Source organism: Opisthocomus hoazin, chromosome 14, assembly GCF_030867145.1.
Source record: "Opisthocomus hoazin isolate bOpiHoa1 chromosome 14, bOpiHoa1.hap1, whole genome shotgun sequence".
NCBI lineage: Eukaryota > Metazoa > Chordata > Aves > Opisthocomiformes > Opisthocomidae > Opisthocomus > Opisthocomus hoazin.
The window spans coordinates 23,541,133-23,563,042 of record NC_134427.1 but is presented as its reverse complement, the minus strand read 5'-3'; the positions used below and the strand labels follow the sequence as shown (position 1 = coordinate 23,563,042).

General features: G+C 52.7%; 1 protein-coding gene across 3 annotated transcripts in view; it reads left to right on the top strand.

The window, feature by feature from the left end:
* The window catches only part of ENOX2 (ecto-NOX disulfide-thiol exchanger 2), a 43,284-nt gene that overhangs the window by 6,594 nt on the left and 14,780 nt on the right, over positions 1–21,910 (top strand). For all 3 annotated transcript variants that reach the window (XM_075435879.1, XM_075435881.1, XM_075435880.1), the window contains exons 2-8: positions 10,072–10,215; positions 13,741–13,872; positions 14,698–14,853; positions 16,605–16,811; positions 17,143–17,376; positions 17,994–18,206; positions 19,731–19,837. In XM_075435879.1, coding sequence (XP_075291994.1) covers positions 10,072–10,215; positions 13,741–13,872; positions 14,698–14,853; positions 16,605–16,811; positions 17,143–17,376; positions 17,994–18,206; positions 19,731–19,837 — 1,193 coding nt within the window. The remainder of the gene's footprint in view (positions 1–10,071; positions 10,216–13,740; positions 13,873–14,697; positions 14,854–16,604; positions 16,812–17,142; positions 17,377–17,993; positions 18,207–19,730; positions 19,838–21,910) is intronic.

Genomic DNA, 21,910 nt, shown 5'->3' with positions numbered 1-21,910 from the left:
ATTTGTGCTGTTCATGGTGGGCTCTCCGCAGCGCCGCGGTGAAACTGAGCGAGACCCCGAGGCCTGCTCCTGTGCTGGTGGTTCCTCCCCTCCCGAGCAGACCCCCTCAGAAGAGCCCAGGATGCTGTGTCAAGGTTGGCGTGAAGGAGGAGTGCTTGTGCCCATGCCTCACGGTCGTCCTGGCTGATTCTGCCAGCTTTTATCCTGCTCTGTGCCCAGGAGAGAAGCTTTTCTGCAGCTTCAGCTTTCCTCCGCGCGTGTTCGCGGTGTCCGGTGGGATGTGGTTGGAGCTGAAGCTGAACGGCAGTCGGCTGGAACGGCGGAAGGGAGGCGATCTGTTCTGAAGGCGGCTGCTGCCCGTGGCGTTTGCCAGTTGTAGGGTGGCAAATCTCACATAACGAGGAGCTTCTTCCGGTGAAGTGTGTTGGAGATCTTCTCTCTGGCTTGGTTTCGTTCTTGGAGCAAGCTCCATGGCGCAAGAGAGCAGCAGGGAAGGTGCCCCCTGCGTGCACTGCTTCTGCTGCCTGCTCCTCAGTACTGCCCTTCCCTTTCGAGGGTCACTTGCTCTTTCTTCTCCTTGGGGGACAGAGAGAGCAAAGCTTTCCCGAGGTGTTTGGATTCTCTGTGGTGAGTGTGCCGTAAGGTACCCGTGAACGGTAGCTCGTCCCACCTTGGGGGGCCCAGGAGACCACAGCCTGGAGCGAAACGGAGCGCAGTGCTGTGGAACTGGGTCTCGGGCTCCTGGCAGTCCTTGCTGGAGGAGCTGCCAGGGTCTCTCGTGTGGGTGGGACTAAGAAAATCTGGATCCTCTCTAGCGCTGTTTCTAGACAACACTACCCAGAAAATACTTTCTTTTTTTTTTTTTTTTTTTAAATGGCTCGTGAAGGAGCTACTCAGTTTCCAGCCTGCGCCTGCAAGAAAAATATGTTGCAGTTCAAAGTCTCATCAACTTCCATTTTCTGTAACTTCTGAATATTTCTGACTTGTGGCGTTCTAGTCTGAGGCTGTGTAAGGACAATAGCGGGCTTCTCTTCCAGAGCGCTGGTAGCCTGTGCGCTGCATGCCGTAATGAGGTTGTAAATGCAGAGGGTTCGCTTTCAAACCAAGAAAGCCCTGTTTCTGCCTTTCAGAGAGGTTTAGGCACTGTGGAGGAGCGTATCAAATGAGAAGAGGAGCTCCAAACCAGCTCTTGTGTTGAGAAATAATTGGCTCGTAAGAGAAAAGCTGTAAATTGGAATGAAGTTTTGCAGTAGGGCTGCCAGCTTTCCTCCTTTCCTCACGCAGTTTGGTAGTGTTTTTGGACAGAAGGCTTGATTTGAAGCAGTCGCGTTTTAGCTCTTTAAATCTGACCTCCTAATGTAGGGAATCGCGGGAAGGAATCCTTGCTGCCTCCGCACTGGCGAAGTCCGTTGTTGGCCTGTGAGGTGTGGGCTGGGAAAAAGGCTCAAGGAAAGTTCATAGCTTATGCTGGAGATCTGAGAGCAACAGAATAGATTTTTGTTTCATTCATACTCTCGTCCTTTCACGGTATGGGTGTGGCTGTTTTGGGGTTGCTCAGTAAGACACAACTCTTGTTACGTGGCTGGAGGTTGAAGCCAAACCCTCCGGTGGGAACAAACCGAGGGTTTTAACTCTGGCCTCTGCGCGGGTCTTGGCGTCGTCTCTCAAAATGGATGACCCGAGCCGTGGCTTGGTGGGACGGTGACCCTGGATCCGGATTCCTGGTGCTGGTGCATTAATCATGCTCGGTGCGTGGTCACCTTGGAGCGTTAATCTGACATCGTGAATTTGTACCAGCACAAAAAATGTTGCTGCATTCACGCCTGGGGATCATGTGTTGCATCTGCTAGAGAGCAGCTCTGATTACGTTTAATGGAGAGCCCAGAGATAATGAAGGTTTTGGAAGTGGGATATCCATGAGGTGGCTGGAGCAGGTCCACTGTCCTTCTCCGGGCAGTGTCTCTGGTTGTCCTTATGATGCTTTTGTTGGGGTTTGCCCGTGTCTTGTGCAGGCATGTTGGTAGGTAGAAAGGCATTTGTTGAAGTAATGCTGAGCTGAACGCATCCCCATCCTTCAGGTAGTTGTTGATCTCGCACTGGATTGTCCCTGTTTGGCATTCTTTATATTTGCTGCCTATTAAGTAGCAAATTAAAAGTCATCTTCGTAAGCTGTCATCTGGAAGAGCAGCCAGCCACGTAACTGCAGAGCTCCGGGTCTTTGTTTTCCTCCAAAATTAGAGAACTTGGAAGCGTCGGCCCGACTTGCAGGGTTCATCCTGGTGTCATCTTGCAGCGTTCAGGAGAGCATGACCCTGACCGAACACACGTTGTGTCCGGACACCACAGCTGCTCAGTGGTGACCCCCAAAAATCTGATAGGAAAATACTTTCCTCAGTTCACTTTGTTTAAAAACAGCAACAACCCACCCTCCCCCAGCTTCTCTGAGGAGCGTAAGGAGGAAGAGTGACGGTGAAACCTGGGGCTGTAGCGTGGGGAGGAAGCGTTGGCACGTGCATGGTGTAATTTAGTGTGTGACAGGGGACACACTTTTTGTCGAGGCCCTCAGAGCTGTGAGACTGCTGAGAACAGCCCTCTCCTCGCAGACCTTGGTACCCCCTTGCACGTGGGGAAAAGCCGCTGAAGGTGCGGGCTGAGACTGTGAGACGTGATGGTGGGAGCTGGAAGGGCCACAAGCGCCAGTCCCAGTAATTCAGCAGGACATGAGGTGCATTACAGACTGCTGCCTATTTTTGGACAGTGTTTATTTTTATGGAGTAGAGGATTGGCTTTGGCACAGTTTAGAGTCCGTATGCTTGGATGTCCAAGCTGGAGGAGGAGCCCCTCTCCTAAAGATGGCATTCTCAGCTTAGGGCTGTGTTTGGGCAGCACCACGGAGTATGTCCAAAATGGTATCACCTTTTGAGGTAGTGTTAAGACGTGAGACTTCAAGTCTAGCTGCTCAAAAGGTGGTTATCGAGGCTCCCTCTGTGTTGTGTGAAGAGAGCGAGCTGCCTCGAAGGTGCGGAGGTTCCTCCTTCAGGTCCTTCTGAACATGGCCCAGCCATCTGGTGTGCAGGTCTGAAAGGTGCTTTGGCTTTGAGTCATCGTGGTGGGTTTGGTGCCTGGCTGCTGGGGCTCTCCTGGGACAGCCCTGCGAGAGGCCCCAGCAGGGTGTCCCTCCAGCACGTCTGTAATTTGGCTTCCCCCCTGCCCTTGTGCTCCTCGGGGCTCGTGGGTATGGGCTTTAACGGACTGACTGCGCTCCTGTGCGCGGCCTGGGAGTTGAGTCGGGTACTGCTCGGGTTCCCCCACCCATCGCTGTCTCTCTCTGCTCCTTTCTGCGTATGCAGATGAGCTTTAATCACATAACCTAGCAATTTTAACTCTGCAGAAGGCCTTTTCTTGCTGGCAAAGAAGGTTGGCTTTGAATTAAGTGACATCAGATTAAAACCGTGTGTGGCTGCTTTGGTTTGTGCAGGTCCAAACGAAGAGCTGGCTCGTACTTCACTGCAGCCTTTGCTGGTGTGACTTTTCCTTGGGAAGAGTCCCCTTGGTGGGTGGGCACCCAGCGACTCCTGGCCCGCTGCTCACCCAGGACATCGGCAGGTAACACGGGGTGAGCTAAAGGCTCTGTCTTCCTTTTTGGGTTGCAACTCGTACCCTCCTCATCCTCTTGCAAGTGACGAGCTTCATCCCTGTCCCGTTTCAGACCATGCAGGACCCCCTTGGGAGAGTGGTTTCCAGGCTCTGCTGTGGCCTCGGGCCCGCGCAGCAGCCCCTGCGTGCTCGGTGTGGTGCTGGGAGCTGGTGCCAGCGCTGCACGCTCGCCCCATGCTGCGGAGCAGCGGTGAGACGGAGGGTGAGGATCAGCAGAGAGGGGAGAGCCTGCGGGGCCGATCTGAGATTTCCTTCTACAGGCAGCTGCAAGCAGCCTCACAGTCACAGGCTCTGGTTCTCATGGGGGACTTCAACCACCCTGACATCAGCTGGGAAGACCATACAGCTAGGCAGGTGCAATCCAGGAGGTTCCTACAGAGCATCGATGATAACTTTCTGATGCAAGTGGTGGAGGAACCAACAAGGAAAGGCGCGCTGCTGGACCTCATGTTAACAAACAAGGAGGGACTGGTGGAGGACGTGAAGGTTGGAGGTAGACTCAGCTGCAGTGACCATGAAATGGTCGAGTTCAGGATCCTGCGTGGAGGAAGCAGGGCGATAAGCAGGATCAAAACCCTGGACCTCAGGAGGGCTGACTTTGGCCTCTTCAAGGAGCTACTGGGAGGAATCCCGTGGGCCAGGGCTCTCGAAGGCAGGGGGGTCCATGAGTGCTGGTCGCTTTTTAAACAACACTTCTTCCATGCACAGGAGCAATGCATCCCCCTGAGAAAGAAATTTAGCAAAGGAGGCAGGAGACCTGCATGGTTAAACAAGGAGCTTCTAGCGGAGATCAGGCAGAAGAGAAAGGTGCATGGCATGTGGAAAGAGGGACAGGCCACTTGGGAAGAGTACAGAAACGTAGTGAGAGCATGCAGGGATGCGACGAGGAAGGCCAAGGCTCACCTGGAATTGAAGCTGGCAAGGGATGTCAAAAACAACAAGAAGGGCTTCTTCAACTACATCAGCAGCAAAAGGAAGGCTAGGGACAACGTGGGGCCGCTGCTGAATGAGGCAGGTGTCCTGGTGACGGAGGATGCGGAGAAGGCAGAGCTACTGAATGCCTTCTTTGCTTCAGTCTTCAGTGCTAAGACTGGCCCTCAGGAATCCCAGGCCCCGGAGGTAAGAGAGGAAGCCTACAGAGAGGACGACTTTCCCTTGGTCGAGGAGGACTGTGTGAGGGATCGCTTAAGTGATCTGGATGTCCACAAATCCATGGGCCCCGATGGAATGCACCCACGAGTGCTGAGGGAGCTGGCGGATGTCATTGCTGAGCCACTCTCCATCATCTTTGAGAGGTCCTGGAGGACAGGAGAGGTGCCCGAGGACTGGAGAAAGGCCAATGTCACTCCAATCTTCAAAAAGGGCAAGAAGGAGGACCCAGGGAACTACAGGCCGGTCAGCCTCACCTCCATCCCGGGAAAGGTGATGGAGCAGCTTATCCTGGAGGCCATCATGAAGCAAGTGGAAGAAAAGAAGGTTATCAGGAGTAGTCAGCATGGATTCACCAAGGGGAAATCATGCCTGACCAATCTGATAGCTTTCTACGATGACATGACTGGCTGGGTAGACGAAGGGAGAGCTGTGGATGTTATCTACCTTGACTTCAGCAAGGCTTTCAACACAGTCTCCCATGATATCCTCCCGGGGAAGCTGAGGAAGTGTGGGCTGGATGAGTGGTCGGTGAAGTGGATAGAGAACTGGCTGAATGGCAGAACTCAGAGGGTTGTCATCAGCGGCGCTGAGTCTAGTTGGAGGCTGGTGACAAGTGGTGTCCCTCAGGGGTCAGTACTGGGCCCAGTCTTGTTTAACTTCTTCATCAACGACCTGGATGAAGAGTTAGAATGTACCCTCAGCAAGTTTGCTGATGACACCAAACTGGGAGGTGTGGTAGATACACCAGAAGGCTGTGCTGCCATTCAGCGTGACCTGGATAGGCTGGAAAGCTGGGCAGAGAGGAACCTGATGAGGTTCAACAAGGGCAAGTGCAGGGTCCTGCACCTGGGGAGGAACAACCTCATGCACCAGTACAGGCTTGGGGTGGACCTGCTGGAGAGCAGCTCTGCGGAGAGGGACCTGGGTGTCCTGGTGGACGACAGGTTAACCATGAGCCAGCAGCGTGCCCTGGGTGCCAAGAAGGCCAATGGGATCCTGGGGTGCATCAAGAGGAGCGTGGGCAGCAGGACAAGGGAGGTTCTCCTTCCCCTCTACACTGCCCTGGTGAGGCCTCATCTGGAGTACTGTGTCCAGTTCTGGGCTCCCCAGTTCAAGAAGGATGAAGAGCTACTGGAGAGAGTCCAGCGGAGGGCTACAAGGATGGTGAGGGGACTGGAGCATCTCTCCTACGAGGAGAGGCTGAGGGAGCTGGGCTTGTTCAGCCTGGAGAAGAGAAGGCTGCGAGGGGACCTTATAAATGCCTACAAATATCTGAAGGGTGGGGGTCAGGAGGATGGGGCCAAGCTCTTTTCAGTGGTGCCCAGTGACAGGACAAGGGGCAACGGGCACAAACTGAGGCACAGGAAGTTCCGTCTGAACATGAGGAGGAACTTCTTCTCTCTGAGGGTGACGGAGCACTGGAACAGGCTGCCCAGGGAGGTTGTGGAGTCTCCTTCTCTGGAGATATTCAAGACCCGCCTGGACAAGGTCCTGTGCAGCCTGCTGTAGGTGACCCTGCTTCGGCGGGGGGGTTGGACTAGATGACCCACAGAGGTCCCTTCCAACCCCTACTATTCTGTGATTCTGTGATTCCTTACTCCATCTCTTCCTTCCTTCCCTTGAGACTTCCTTTACTCCAGCCTGAAGAAGAGAAGGCTGCGAGGGGACCTAATAAATGCTTATAAATATCTGAAGGGTGGGTGTCAGGAGGATGGGGCCAAGCTCTTTCCAGTGGTGCCCAGCGACAGGACAAGGGGCAATGGGCACAAACTGAGGCACAGGAAGTTCCGTCTGAACACGAGGAAGAACTTCTTCCCTCTGAGGGTGACGGAGCCCTGGCCCAGGCTGCCCAGGGAGGCTGTGGAGTCTCCTTCTCTGGAGATATTCCAGCCCCGCCTGGACAAGGTCCTGTGCAGCCTGCTCTGGGTGACCCTGCTTCAGCAGGAGGGTTGGACTAGATGACCCACAGAGGTCCCTTCCAATCCCTACTATTCTGTGATCTCTTCCTAATGATGTGTAGTGCCTGGCAGAGGCTGTGCTGCAGGCCTGGCCTTCTGCTGCTCACCCCCTGACCTCGAGAAGGACCCCGGGAGCTCCGGGACAGCGTCTGTCCGGCCACCAAGGCAGCGGTCGAGTGCCTGTGCCCCTGCAAGGGTGTTCACTTGCGGTGGCACCAGCCTCCCCTCTCCTCTGGAAGCAAGCTGTCATGAACAGGTTGACCTTTTGGTGCAGGAGATAACGGGCGTGCTTGTGATTACTGAGCTGCGCTCCTGGGCTGTTCACGGGGCTTGGTGGGCTCTGGGGACATACCTTGCTTTCCTTTTTTAATTGCTCTTCAGGCAGCTGCCTTTGGGACAGCGTTTAGTGCCAGAACCTGAGGTGCTGGATGTTTTCAGATGGAAATAATATGAGGCAAGAAGAGAAACAAGTACTTATTAATTCCTGTTCAGTTCTCCATCACCGTGGTCGCTTCTCCTCCTTTTCTAGGTCTCCTCCTGTTTATCTGTGTGCTGAAGGCAGCAGAGGCATTGCCGGCTCGCAGCTGCTCCCTGACCAGTTGCCTGCTGGTCTGCAGCCATGGGGTGCTTCGTTGGCGGCGGGTAGTCAGGGCATGGGACGTGATGCTGGAGACTGGAGAGCGTTTGTGGGTCTGTTTCTGCTCCTTCCTCCGTCCGTCAGGTTCGGGTTGGAGCCTTCTGTGAGCAGCTTACGTGTACTAATCCCGGCAGAACGCTCTCCACCTCCCAGGAGCTGCACTGATTTCTGGCCGGGGCGTGGGCAGAACTGGGTCGCAGGAGGTCTCTGGGGCTGGCAGGGTGTCGGGGGAGCTGGGCGGCTCGGAGCAGGGCTGGCTCCCTTCTGCCCGGCCTGAGCTGCTCGGCTGGTTCTGGTGCTTTCTTAGGGTTTGGGGTGCTGCTGCGAGAACTTCCTTGGCTTCCTGTAGACCCCAGTCTTTCACCTGTAGCTAAGGAATGCTTTCTTTTCCAAAAAAAGTGTGCCCTGGCTGCCAAGAAGGCCAATGGGATCCTGGGGTGCATCAAGAAGAGTGTGGCCAGCAGGACAAGGGAGGTTCTCCTTCCCCTCTACACTGCCCTGGTGAGGCCTCATCTGGAGTACTGTGTCCAGTTCTGGGCTCCCCAGTTCAAGAAGGATGAAGAGCTGCTGGAGAGAGTCCAGCGGAGGGCTACAAGGATGGTGAGGGGACTGGAGCATCTCCCCTACGAGGAGAGGTTGCGGGAACTGGGCTTGTTCAGCCTGAAGAAGAGAAGGCTGCGAGGGGACCTTATAAATGCCTACAAATATCTGCAGGGTGGGTGTCAGGAGGATGGGGCCAAGCTCTTTTCAGTGGTGCCCAGTGACAGGACAAGGGGTAATGGGCACAAACTGAGGCACAGGAAGTTCCGTCTGAACATGAGGAGGAACTTCTTCCCTCTGAGGGTGACGGAGCACTGGCCCAGGCTGCCCAGGGAGGTTGTGGAGTCTCCTTCTCTGGAGATATTCAAGACCCGCCTGGACAAGGTCCTGTGCAGCCTGCTGTAGGTGACCCTGCTTCGGCGGGGGGGTTGGACTAGATGACCCACAGAGGTCCCTTCCAACCCCTACTATTCTGTGATTCTGTGATTCTGTGAAAATACGTTAATGAAGTCATTTTTGCAAAGGGCACAGGTAGCTTTTGCTCCTTGTTAGCTCAGCCCTGCGGGAGATGGCTGCCTCCCTCCCCGGCACGGTCAGCAGAGCAGACGCAGCATCGGAGCGCTCCTCCTGTGCCGCAGAGCGCAGTCAAGCGTCCGAGCTCCAAGTGGTGATGAAATAATTGGAGCAGGAGCCTTTGCTCTTCCGTGCGTCAGACAGCGAGCGGTGTGCGTTAACGCGCAGGTGTCGGTTAGTGCTGGGTGGCTCTGGCGTGTCGTCTCCAGCCGGAGCAGGGCACCCATCCATTTCAGGCCTGGCGGTACGAGTGCCCGGCTGGATCGCTGCTTGGCTGCATCCTTCCCTCCGCTCGGGCGTGGGAGAAGGTGCTTTCGAGCTTCACGGTGTGTTTTCCATCAGCTGGATAACAATAGAGGCAAATCCTGCATTGCTCTGTTTCTGTTCTCCCGGTTTCTTTGCTGCACGCGGCCGCTCTCTATTTTTAACCTGCCGCATCTGAGATTTGTTTTCCTGAGCCCTCCTGACCTCGGTGATATTTTGACTTTGGGGTATTTAAGAAACAGCATTGTAGGCATCTTGCGTAGCCGGGCGTGACTATTGTTGTTGCCAGCCGAATCGTACTTATTTTTTTGGCCGCTTCTTGCGTTCTCACCTTTCAGCAGCTCAGAAGAGCCCCTTCAGGCTCCCTGTATCCAGTCTCTTCTCTATTTACAGCTGTACACAGCAACCATATTTGTTAACCGGTTCTTGGAAGAGGAATCCTCTAGAATAGAAATCGCAATGCTGCTGTGTGTCTAGAGGAAGGTTTGGCACGAGCGCCTTGGCCCGTCAGTGCGTCGCGACGGCGTAGGTGCCGTCTCTGGTACTCGGGTGGCTCTGCTGATTCCCCCCGCCCCGGGAGCACAGGCGTACCTTGGCAGAAATGCAGCTAGTGAAAAGGAAAGCCCATTCCTCTGCTGCGGGGTGGGGGAGAGGGAGCTTGAGCCCTGAGGCTGAAGGAGTTTGCCTGGACTCTGTAGTGGATCCGTCACTTGACTGAGGAGGAGTGTGGTCCAGCTGCCTGGGGTGAGCTCCACTCCTCGGGGATGCGCGTTGCAGAGCACCCTTCCTCAGCTACGAAGGGGGGCAACTGCTGGCCAAGCTCCTTAAATAAAAATTGCAATAGCACCTTACATTTTTGAAGACCATCTAAGACATGCCTTGATTTTTTTGCTAGTAAATAATTCCAGGCGAGATCACAACTGGTGACAAATCGGGTGAAGCTTAAGTAACTGTTAAAAATGTGTCCTGGATTGGAAGAAATAGAAAAAAGTTCTGGCCTCTGAGTTTCCAAACACGAAATACCGCAGAGGAGATGCACTCCTGGCTTACAGTATCAAATGGTTTGATTTATGCGGGTGTTGGGATTAATGTTTGTGAGCAGTATTTTACAGTGGTATCAGAGGAGCGTTCAGATCGGGCGTAGCTGGGGACGGTAAACAGGAGGCACGATTCCTCCGGGGGCCTGAAGGGTTGCTGGTACCCGGGACCGGGCATTTCTCTTCTCACTGTCACCCTGAAGCATCGCAAGCCAACTAAAAGAAAGTCTCTGAGTGTATTTTTCTCTTTTAGGTTTAAGCCATCTGTCCTTTGATCCTGCCAGCAGCAGCAAATCTCTGCAGGTGGGCAGCGCTGCTGGCCCGCGGGGGTCGGAAAGCCCAGCCGAGAATGGAAGTGATCCAGGCAAGAAGAGGAAGAGAGCAAACATTCCTCCAGGTGAGCCGAGTGGCAGGTCGGTGGCTGGCCGTGGAGAGGGCGTCCGCGTAGCCGTGGACCAAACCCAGCTGCTGAAGGTGGACAGCTCGGTAATCCCATTTCTCTGCTTTGGTATCCTCTGCTTCTCTCTCTTCGTGCCTGACCTGGTGCGTGCTCTCACGTTGACAGACAAATGGTGATAACTAAAGTCCAAGCTTGTCTTGGATCTCCTGAAACAAAGGGGTTACAAAGCAGGGACAGATTGTTTTTTTTCAGGAGAAATGGGCCACAGGTCACGAGAGCAGATGGTTTGAAACACGGCTGAGGGAGACTGTAGAATCACAGACTGGTTTGGGTGGAAAGGGACCATTCAAGGCCAGCTAGTCCCGTGCCCTGCAGTGAGCGGGGACATCTTCAACTCGATCAGGTCGTTCAGAGCCCTGTGCAGCCTGGCCTGGAATGTTTCTGGGGATGGAGCATCTACCACCTCTAGGCAACCTGTGCAAGGGGTTTCACTGCCGTTGGTGTAAAAAATTTCTTCCCTATATCCAGTCTAAATCTACCTTTTAGTTTAAAATCGTTGCCCCTTGTGCTATTGCAACAAGCCCTACTAAAAAGTCTGGCTCCACCTTTCTTACAAGCCCCCTTTAAGCAGCTGATGCTGAGGATCAGAGATTTATACAAGTCTGAAAGGAATGAATTTGTTAGTGTTCTTATGTTGAGGCAAAAGGGGTGTTCTCGTGCATGTTTTTGCCACTTAAAAAGCAGTGGGTGAGCATGTTGTCATCATAAAACACAAGGTAGAGTGGTCCTTTGAGTTCATCATAGTATTACTGCTGCAACAAATACTGCAATTAAGCACCGATTTGCTTCACTCGCAGGCTGTGGTGTGCTGTGACCCTGCCCACTGTGTTGCCGTCTGTCTAACTGTATTGCAAGGCATTGCTAAGAACCTGGAATCGTCAGTCTTATTCCAAAAACCATAGAATCATAGAATCATAGGTTGGAAAAGACCTCTAAGATCATCGAGTCCAACCATCCACCCAACACCACCATTCCTACTAAACCATATCCTGAAGTGCCACATCTACGAGGCAACTTTGCACCTTAGCATGACAGTAGTGTGCTCCGTATAGGTGTTCAGACAACAAGGATGTGGGAGGTCACCTGCTCCCTCATTTACACTCCAAAATATCTGTGGGAGAGGATCTACCTCCCCCCTCCTCACTTCAGCACAGCTACAATTAGTGGTTGCCCACGCATAGCCCTAAACTACCAGGAGATGCTCCAGGTACCCCCCGGTGACCAGCTGCTACTCCAGACAGCTAGAGACCTGAATGTTCCTGTCTTGGGGGTGTGAGATGTTCTGTTCTGGTTGCTCTAATTCACGTTTGACTTGACCGGGTCTGCTGAGCGTCAGGTCTGAGCTGTTTCAAAGGATGTTCTGCTTTCCCCCAGTCAGTAAGATCTGTCAGATGAGGACAGAAGAGGTCTGCAGGTGGGGTTTTGTACGTAGGGCAACTCCCCTGTGGGCTTTGGGCCCGTGCATAGAGCTTGGCTAACGTACAGACGGGGGACTGTGCTGCGAAGGGTGGTGGGGCTGGCAGCGGCGCGAGGGAACGGCGAAGCCAGGGGTGGGTGTTTGACCTTGGCAGCGCTTTGTTTGGGTTAAGCGTGGGAGATGAGGGCTCTGGAGGTGGCCCAGGTGATGCATGGGGTGGGTGGGTGGTGAGCAGGAGGTGGGTCAGTGTGGAGGGAGGCTGCTCACCCGGGGCCTAGAGGTGGCATCTCAGGAAGGTGATGAACTCCTCTCTTGTCCCCTCTCTGAGGCCAAGAAGAGAGGAGGGGTGGAACGGGGTGGGAAGTGGAAATTCTAATTTGGTCACAGGGTGAGAGAAGTGGTCAGTACATTTCCTCCTGCTGCTGTGTTCTGGAGAGCTTCAGGAGAGCTTCGGGAGCCTGTGCACTGGGCTGTCCCGGGTGGTACGGGATGGGAGAACATCAGCTCTGCTGAGTTTCCGCTTGGAGCTGGGAAGCTTTTTGTACAGCTTCTGTCGGTAACAGAGAGGGGCGGAGGGGAGAACATCAACACTGTTGTTGAAGCCAGACCTTTTCCAAGTGAGCATTCATTTTGTGACAGCTTCAGCGGGGAGATGGGATGCAAGGCAGCTGCTGACTGCTGGTGCCAGGTTTGCTGTCCCTGCTCTGGTGGGGGGGCTGTCTCGAGCTCTGTCTCCTCAGCAGCAGAGTGTGCTGGCTGTTGGCTTTTTCGAATAGGAGGAGTCCTGCTGTGTTTTTCCACAAGAAAAGAAGTTTGTGTGAGGGACTGGAACATCTCCCCTACGAGGAGAGGTTGAGGGAACTGGGCTTGTTCAGCCTGGAGAAGAGAAGGCTGAGAGGGGACCTTAGAAATGCTTACAAATATCTGAAGGGTGGGTGTCAGGAGGATGGGGCCAAGCTCTTTCCAGTGGTGCCCAGTGACAGGACAAGGGGCAATGGGCACAAACTGAGGCACAGGAAGTTCCGTCTGAACCCGAGGAAGAACTTCTTCCCTCTGAGGGTGACGGAGCCCTGGCCCAGGCTGCCCAGGGAGGCTGTGGAGTCTCCTTCTCTGGAGATATTCAGGAGCCGCCTGGACGCGGTGCTGTGCAGCCTGCTCTGGGTGACCCTGCTTCAGCAGGAGGGTTGGACTAGATGACCCACAGTGGTCCCTTCCAACCCCTACTATTCTGTGATTCTGTGATATTTTTTTTTTTTGTGGTTGTTTGCTCTTTTTTCCTGCGCAGAGTTAACATTGTTCTAAGTATTTTTTTTTTTTCCTTTATGAAATCAGATTCTTTTGCAGTTGGGCCCCTCTAGTTAAAACCTGTGCTAACAAAAAGAACAAGCACGTCTTGGTGGTACATGGAAATAACCAGCTAAAGGCACGGCTGACCCAGCTAAATCCCTGAAGAAGATTCGAATGCTTAACGAAGCCACATGTTTGTATAATGTTAATGGTTCCACCTGGATAGGCAGATAGTTCTGCTGGAGCTGGATAAATAGCACTGGTACTGTGCTGTCAGCAGCCTGGCGCTGCTCCTTGCTTCGTTTCCCCTTTTGGCGTGGAGAAGTGTCTTCAAGCGGCAGTGGAGGTGCTCTCTGCGGGGACAGACTGGCCATCTCTGTCAAATCCAGTGCAGATATGACAGTTCTTACCTGCAGAATGTTTGTCCTTTGTTCGTGAGTCTCTTGGGAGGAATCAAGGTGTACCCCCTACCTTTAATCATTGCTCTTTGACGACTCTTGCAGCTTTTGACTGTAGTGGATAAACCGTAATTGATTAGATGCTCTTGGAAGGCAGTGCTTTCGTAGACCCTGCTTCTGCAGAATGCCGTCTGCTCGAGGGGGGCAGAACTGGGTTTTGTTCCTTTGGCTCTTTCCTGTTTGTTGGGTTCAAACCTGGTTTTGGGTGCCGACACTGCAGAGCCTTGCTGGGCGAGGTCTGCCCTGCGGAAGAGTGAAGATCTGCCCTAAGCCCTTAATCGCTTTTTATCCTCTCGGCAGATGGTGGCATAAATCTGAGCCTCGACGCCATTCCGATGGGCTTGCCAATGTCCGACCCGGCGGCCTGGACCACGGCGATGAACAACCTCGGGATGGCTCCCATGGGGATGACGGGACAGCCCCTCCTGCCCGGTGCGTCCGCTGACCCGGCCTCGGCCCACCTTTGCTTTCAGACGTGGCTTTGGGAAGAACCTGTGTCAGCTGCGTTAGATAAATGCCTGCTGCGTACAAAAGAAAATTAATAAGCTGTGTCTGAAACGCATTAATGCCTGGATGCGATCTGTTTAGAGACCAGTGTTTTAAAACAGATTTCAGAGGAAATGAGAATGTGTTTAGTTTTTCTTTGGTATTGGAAGCAAATCTAAGAGCAAAATCAAAGTGAAAGGCTACCTAGATACAGAGTGCTAACTAAAGCCTAGAAACAAGTTAAGCAGGGTAAGGCATGCAACCTTAAACGCTTCTGTGCGCTTTACCCAGGATTATTCTGGCGTGTTCTTAGCTGCTGAAGCTGGTACACTTGTCTAGTTTGCAAGGTGATGCCCTTAAACCTGGGTCACAAGCTCTCTGCGCTACCAAACTACTTAATGGGTCGGACTGGGTTAGGTTTTACACTGTTTCCACATGCCGCAGATGTCTTTATGTGGATAGTATAATACTTACTGGGGAAGGTTTTGATGCTAGATAGGAGGTGGTGTCTACAGAGTGGGAAAGGAATTAGTTTATATGAACAGAGAAAAACCTATTTGGCTGAGGCAATCAACATCGAAACAGTTTTTAAAAACTTGTTCTAAGGGCACAAATCTAAAGTTCTGGTGAGTTGTGTTACGAAGTTCCCTCTCTTGCTGTTTGTTCGGCTGCTTTTCACTGGCACAAGTGGGGAGAGTGCTGCATCTGCTGTCTGAATAAACAGTTACTGTATGGGTCCAAGCCACTACCTGACATCTCTCCCTCACTTAGATTTTGATCCTGCTCTCGGGGTGATGACTGGAATCCCTCCCATCAACCCCATGATGCCAGGCTTGGGGATAGTCCCACCTCCCATCCCTCCGGACATGCCTGCTGTGAAGGAGATCATTCACTGCAAAAGCTGCACTCTCTTCCCACCGAACCCACGTAACTGTCTATTGATGTTTTGTCCTGTTTCTGCCTGTCTGTGTGGGAATGTGTGTGTGTATGAAAGTGTATGCAAGAGAAGAGCCACGCCGTTGCGTGGAGGTAGCAGCTCTGGGGCGAGTCGCCGTGGACTGGATGCTGACCAGCAGGTGACGGAGCAATAGGAAGAGCCTGTTCCTGTCACTGAGTGTTTGCCATTCCGTAAACAGCCTTTTCAGTTGTCGGGTTGGTAAGGACTGGGGAAGAAAGCATTCCAGCCCCTGGGAATTTGAACTTGAATCTTCATGGTGTGAGTCTTGCATGTGTTAGCTAAGGCTTCAGAGACAGCGAGCTCTTGGAGGTAAGGGGACTGGGCCAGCCAGCATGGTCCATGCTGAGTCCTTGCTTGGCGTTTTGCAGGGTGTGATGGAAGGAGCACAGAGGCAGTTGGAAATAAGAAAATTTTAAGAAACAGATGGTCGGGGCTCATTAGGTTATAGCAAGAAACAAGGATCCACTTCAAACTAGCCGACTGACCCTTGCTCCTCACTTTTATTATAAAAACCGGAGGAGGGGGAAAAACATCGTTACCTGTCAGGTGGCTGGGCTTGTGCAGGGAAAGAGGAGGGGGCTGAAATAGCCAACAAAATGTAGATGTGATTTGCTTCAACTTAAGACTGACCAATATTTTTATTCCAGCAGCCAGCCAGGCTGTAGCCTGGAGCGTGTCACTATCTGACAAGCATGCAGTTTGGCAGCAATCACCGCTCCGGTCTTGGTGTTTCGGAGACCTCCGTGTGCTCCTGGCCAGAGCTCTGCCTGCAAAGAGGGCTTTGCTTGGCTTGTTACCTTTGGAGAACAAGTGAGATGCTGTGAGCTGTGCTTGCTGCCAGACAGGCAGAGGGTGGGAAGCGTTCTACCCCGTAAAGCATTAATGATAAATCCTCAAATGTAAAACTGAGAGATGTCACAGACGGGGGAAGATAAGAGAGGTTGCAGGAGATGTTTGTAACCGCGTGTCCATACGTGATCCGTAAGAAGGTGCCAGCAGATGGCACCCAAGCCCGACGGGCTCCCAGCAGTGGGTCTGTGGTGCTCTCCTGCCCAGCGTTCTGAATAAAACACTGGCAGTCCTCTGATTATTTATCTCTTCACCATCCCTAGAAGAAAACCTCTCTCACTGTCCTCAGAACAGTTTTGGGTTGTTCTGTTATTTTTTTCGATTGGGTAGGCGCTGCTTTCGAGGTCTGTGTTCCTCCCTGGTTTCTTCTAGCCATGCTGAGAGTGGTTTTTCGGGTCTGCCTAGAAGGTGTAGCCATCGGTTCATGACCTTCCCTTAATGTTAATACTTTTGTGCCCTTTACAGACTGCTGTGTAGCTTTTTGCCCTTTAGGATCCTCTGTATACGTTTGCTGCGTATTCTTTACATTGAGACGGTCCTTTAAGCTGTGCTTGTGTAGCACCTCCCATGATAAAGCTGCTCGTGTTCTGCGGCAGGAGCTCAGTGAGCCTGTTCCTGGGCTAGGGAGGGTGTTTGGAGGGCTTCCGACTCCCGAGATCTTTGGTTTGGGAGCAGGCTGGTAAATGTGTGTATTCTCGTGTAGCAGTGCTGTGGATCTGGTGCTTGGTGCAGCCGCGCAGCGTAGCTGGGTGTGCGTTGGAAGGGAGCCAGGAAGGTTTGGTTGTGTCTCGGGAGAGGTGGGCAGGCAAAAGGAACGTGCGCTGACAAACCAAAATCTAACCTGATCTGCTTTCTCTCTTGCTCTCCTCAGATCTTCCCCCTCCAGCAACGAGAGAGAGGCCCCCGGGCTGTAAGACGGTGTTTGTCGGAGGGCTGCCGGAGAACGGGACCGAGCAGATCATCATGGAAGTGTTTGAACAATGCGGGGAAGTCATAGCTATCCGGAAGAGCAAGAAGAATTTCTGTCATATCCGCTTTGCCGAGGAGTTCATGGTGGACAAGGCACTTTATCTTTCTGGTAGGTGCATTTCTGTCTCCGATGGCAGCTGAACATTCTGGGACAGAGATATAGTGAGTTCTTTACAGTTATAATGAGAGGCTTTGGTGCAGTTGGAAGATTTCTCTAATGTGGGGTCAGTTCACCTCGTTTGCTGCTGCTGTTGCATTTCTGCTTAAACACATGAAATGCTTCCTTTTCCAGCATCACTCTCTGTGCACTGAACTGTTCAGTCAACTCTGGCGTTCGGGGGCTTTCTGGCTCTGTGGGAAGGAGAGACGGGCACCGGTGGGTGGTCGGAGCCTAGGGGAAGTCGCCTGTCCTCTCTGAACGCTGTTGTCGTCGCTGCCAGGCTACCGCATCCGGCTGGGCTCCAGCACCGACAAGAAGGACACGGGGCGGCTGCACGTGGACTTTGCCCAGGCTCGGGATGACCTGTACGAGTGGGAGTGCAAGCAGCGGATGCTGGCGAGGGAGGAACGCCATCGCCGGCGGCTGGAAGAGGAGCGCTTCCGCCCGCCCTCCCCACCTCCTGTCGTCCACTACTCCGACCACGAGTGCAGCGTTGTCGCCGAGAAACTGAAAGGTACGTGGTCCTGCGGGCCGCGGCCGCCCTGCACTGCAGATGCTGGGACGGAGATCTGTCCTCTCCAGCGGCTGACTTGCTGAACGGAGATGGTGGTGCCACCCACACCTGGCAGAGCGTTCCGGCTGAGCCCTCCGCCTGCACACAGCAGCTTTTCCAGCCCTCTCTTTTTCAGAATTGTTTGTCTTTTTGTAGAAACAAACCAATACAGGAGTACAACGGTTTGTTCCAAACCATTGTCTGCTCATGTTAAAAGGACTAGTGCAAGTCCTAAGACTTGCTTTGAAGCCTAAGACCCATGTGTGGCCTGATTGTTTTGGAGCTGGAGGATGTTCTCTTTCATGAAGGAGTACCTCTGAACAGGCATATGAAGTTTTCCAGTGGGTTTCTAGCAGCTGGCCCTACTGCGGCACCTCGGCAGGTGGTGTGCTCCATCAGCTTGATGTTAGGCTTGCCTTTGCAGAGCCGTGTACGCAGAGAATAGCGTGCTTTCCAGAGGGGTGGTGAGCTGCCTGGAGTAAGCTCGCCTTTGGAAGGGAGCGGTTCAGCAAAGGACCTGAAAGCCACGCGGGCGACCCTGTACTTCTGTGCTGTAAAGGTGTCCCTTCTTCCTGCAGATGACACAAAGTTCTTGGAAGCCATCCAGACCCTGCTGACCTGGATAGAACGCGGAGAGGTGAACAGGAGGACCGCCAACAACTTCTACTCCATGATCCAGTCGGCCAACAGCCACATTCGCAGACTGGTGAACGAGAAGGCGGCTCACGAGAAAGAGATGGAAGAAGCTAAAGAGAAATTCAAACTAGCGCTCTCAGGGATTCTGGTGCAGTGTGAGTAGTGTTTCTGCGCTGAACGCTGGCTGTCTGTCGTAGGGAAGATGCTTAGTTTCTACAGTCTGGAGAGGCCACGCTGAAGGGGCTCCAGGAAAAGAAATCTCAATCGCTTCTGTGCAGCTACAGCTAATTTGTAAGCATAGATCGTTAGCTTGGCGAAAGTCTCTTGTGGTACTTTATACTGGAGTAAGAGTCCACATCTGGGGGGAGCAGAGATTGAATTCTTATTTTTTTTTCCTCTTCTAATCATCATCTATTAGTAGTTCTGTCATCTTTTCAACTCCACTTGTGTGCACAGACAAGGTAAGTTGCTGGTAATGTGGTGCCTCAGCGAAGTGTGCAGGATTTATTCGCCAAAGGTAGGATGCGGCAGAGTGTTCCCGACACCCTGTTCTCAGGCACAGCTGAAAGCCTCTTGCAGAACAGCATTTCAAATCCCAGCACTTCATTAAACCATGAAAGCAAGGAAGAGGCATGGGCTATATTATTCCTCAAACCATTCATTGCCTCTTACTCATCCTTTCTTTAGTAAGTCTGAATAGTTTTTTAAACTTTTTTCTCAAGAGTAGCTTTGAGTACCTTCTCCACAATTGTACTAGGTCTCCTTGAGCCCTTGGCTAGGTTAGCATTCTTAACTTTGGTTTGATTTTCAGTAATTTTGACTGTTACTCATTTGATAATTGACTTGTTAATAATTTTTTTTTAAATTCTGTTCACGTTAAAAAATATGGGCCCACGGTCCAGAGGGAAATGCAGTAAGCACTGCAGAGCAAGCAGTGATAGACAGTAGCATGCAGCTCTGCTCTAGCAAGCACCCACTGATAGCTCTGCCACTCTTAGGCTGATCTAAGTAGCAGAGACCTGATTTTATTTTGTAAGGGTTATGCCTACTACAGCACAAGTGTAAGGAAAAAAAAGCCCCAAACCAGGTAGAAGTGCTTTCTGCTGGTGGCTGAGCTCTCATCCTGGGAGAGGCACAGACTTTCTAGCGAAACAAGGGCTAGATCTCGGGAACAAAGCCGTTGGTGGCTGATGGCAGGATCCCTCCTCCGCAGCCTGGGCGGGCGGGATGCCGTCGTGCTCAGGCTGCAGCACTGTTCTCTGGGGCTGCACCGCCGGGCAGAAGAGCACCCGAAGTGCCAGCTCGCGCAGTTGTGCTTCCTCAGCCCGGTTCAGAGAGCCAGTGCTACCCGGGTGCGCTTGTTACACTTGCGCGCAGCGTTGCGCAGCGTGAGTATTTTTCAGCGCAACGTGTGCCTGCCTTTTTCCAGTGGAGAGCAGATGCCGTTTTCCCAGTTGCCCGTTACTCTGTGAGCGTTGGACGTGGGTCTGGTGAAGCCCAGGCGTTTCTTTCCAGGCGCAGAGCCCCTTCCCTGAGCATAGCTTCAGCGCAGTACAGTGTTATGAGAAAAGGTCAGCCAAACCACCTGCCTGATTCCACTTTTTTACTCCTTTACTCCTCTTGTTCGCCCTCTCTGGATGATATTCTGGCCTGATTTGACTGCTGATTTGATACTACAGTCGAGCAGATAGTGGCCGTGTACCATTCTGCCTCCAAACAAAAGGCTTGGGACCATTTCACGAAAGCTCAGCGTAAGAACATCAGCGTGTGGTGCAAACAAGCAGAGGTTGGTAACTTTTTTTATTGTCAGATCCTCCAGCACAGTCTCTTTCTTGTCAGGATATTGATTTTTAAGTTTGTACAATGCTCGTGTGGATAACAACACCTTAATTCACAGTGTAAGATGGGAGTGACTCAGTCGTCTCTGGTGTTACAGGTAATAAATTTTCTCTTGCTATTTGTGTTACTAGTAGCAATACTGCTGTATGCCGATGGAAGATAAGAATAATTATTGGTCTGTTTTCTGCTGTTTTTAATGTTAAAGCAAGAGGGGTTTCTAGAGAGAAGTTAAAAAAGAAAAAAGCAAAACTGAACCACCAAACCCTAGGCATCATCAGAGGTCTGTTGTATCACGTTTTTATTGACAAACTTGAGAGGTGGAAAACGCTGCAGCTGGGCAGTCTGGAAAACTTGCGGGAGAGCGTTCTCATAGTTGTGTATTTATCCTGTGCAGCGACATTGCTAGTGAGGTACAGGATTTAAAGGCGGTGACAAGGGTGGGGTCGATAGACGCATGTCACTCAAACTGCCCTTCCTGCAGGGGGAAGAACAGTTCTCAGTCCCTTGTCTGATCTTACCAAATCTTACTGGGGTCAGGCACAATGTCAGGCAAAATATAAAGTTCAGACAAAGAAAGGCTGTCTCTTGGGAAAGAGGTGGTTTGGGGAGGTGTTTGCCCTGGAGTCCGATGAAGGACATGCTGCCTTCTGTCACCTGCGCAGCAGGGATGTCACGTTGCTCAGCAGCGGAGCCCATCACCATGGTTGTCCAGCCCGAGGGGGACAGGAGGAGAGTGCTGGGCTCCTGGGAACATGGAAGAGCTGTCTGTCCTGGAGTGGGTCTCCCGGTCAGAGCTCGTCTCCCCTGGAGTCTCGCTGCTGTGTCCCTTCACTGGAAAGGCTAGTGCTCAAAGCAGTGCGAACGGTTTTGAAGGAAAGAGCAAGAAATTGTATTTTTCTTGCTCATTAAGCTTTTAAAGTAGAGTGGAGCTTGAATCAGTTTTTACCATGGGCAATAAAGACCTCTTCAAAGTAGGAGGACTCAGATCTGAAGCGCAGAAAAGAACTGCTGTGAAAAATAGGTGCCTCTTATCCTAATCCAGGGAGACACTGCTGTGTTTGGAAGTGTTCTCTGTTCACTGCAGAAGCACTAGCAGTTTGGAGCTGATCTTGTCATTTACGTGTCAGAAATAAGGCAAAGCAGCTGCTTTACCATCTCGGCAGAAACTTGGGAAAGTTTCCAGCCCGGTGGGTTGCCAGCGTTCAGCAAAGCCGTGCTGGGAACGTCAATCCGGCTGCGTTCGATGGCGGCTGTGGCTGAGGGACTGGCGAGGAGCTGGGCGTTCGGCCCTGCTGTCGAAGTGTTCCCGTGACAGCTGTGTTCACAGCCAAGCGGGTTGTGTCTGCACGCGCTGCCTGTTAGCTGGCTTTGGGCGAGAAATGCTACTCTGCCTGATAGCTTTGGATTTTCATTTTTCGTTGTTTCTCTGCCCTTTCTTGGAAGGCAAAGGTTGCTGACTGCTGGGCCTCACCGCGTGGCTTTCCAGAGCCCTGTGCCCTCTTGAGGTGGGGGGAGAGGGCAGGCACCGCGTGGAGCAGTGCTGGCCCCGTGTTGCCCGGTAGTTCTCTGGCGGGCTGTGTTTTGGCTCCCGGCTGTGAGCTCAGTGCTAGCCCGCAGCCGTCCGCTGTGCCTGTGTCTGTCTGCGTGGCTCAGGTGAGCTGGAAGGCTGGAGACGCTTCGTGGCACCCACCCCAGTGAAGGCAGGGGGAAGAGACAAGTGTGTTCTGAAGTGCTCGGTTAGTCCTAGGAGGAAGGACTCCAATAAACAAGCCGCAGAGCAGCAAATAAAGAGCAAGGTCAGCTTTCAGCCCCAGCATCTTGTTTAGTTGTTCTTTCAGTACGATGCTGAAATCCTGTTCAGCTACTCCTCGAATCTGTCTCCTGCAGCATTCAGGTGTCTGTCTTAAAAGTAGAACCCCAGGCTGGAGAGCACCTGTGCTTTACCCGCTTCCCCGCAGCGTGCCAGTCCATCGGGCAGCTACGCTGCCTTCTGCCAGGGACTCGAAGGCTGGGCTGTACT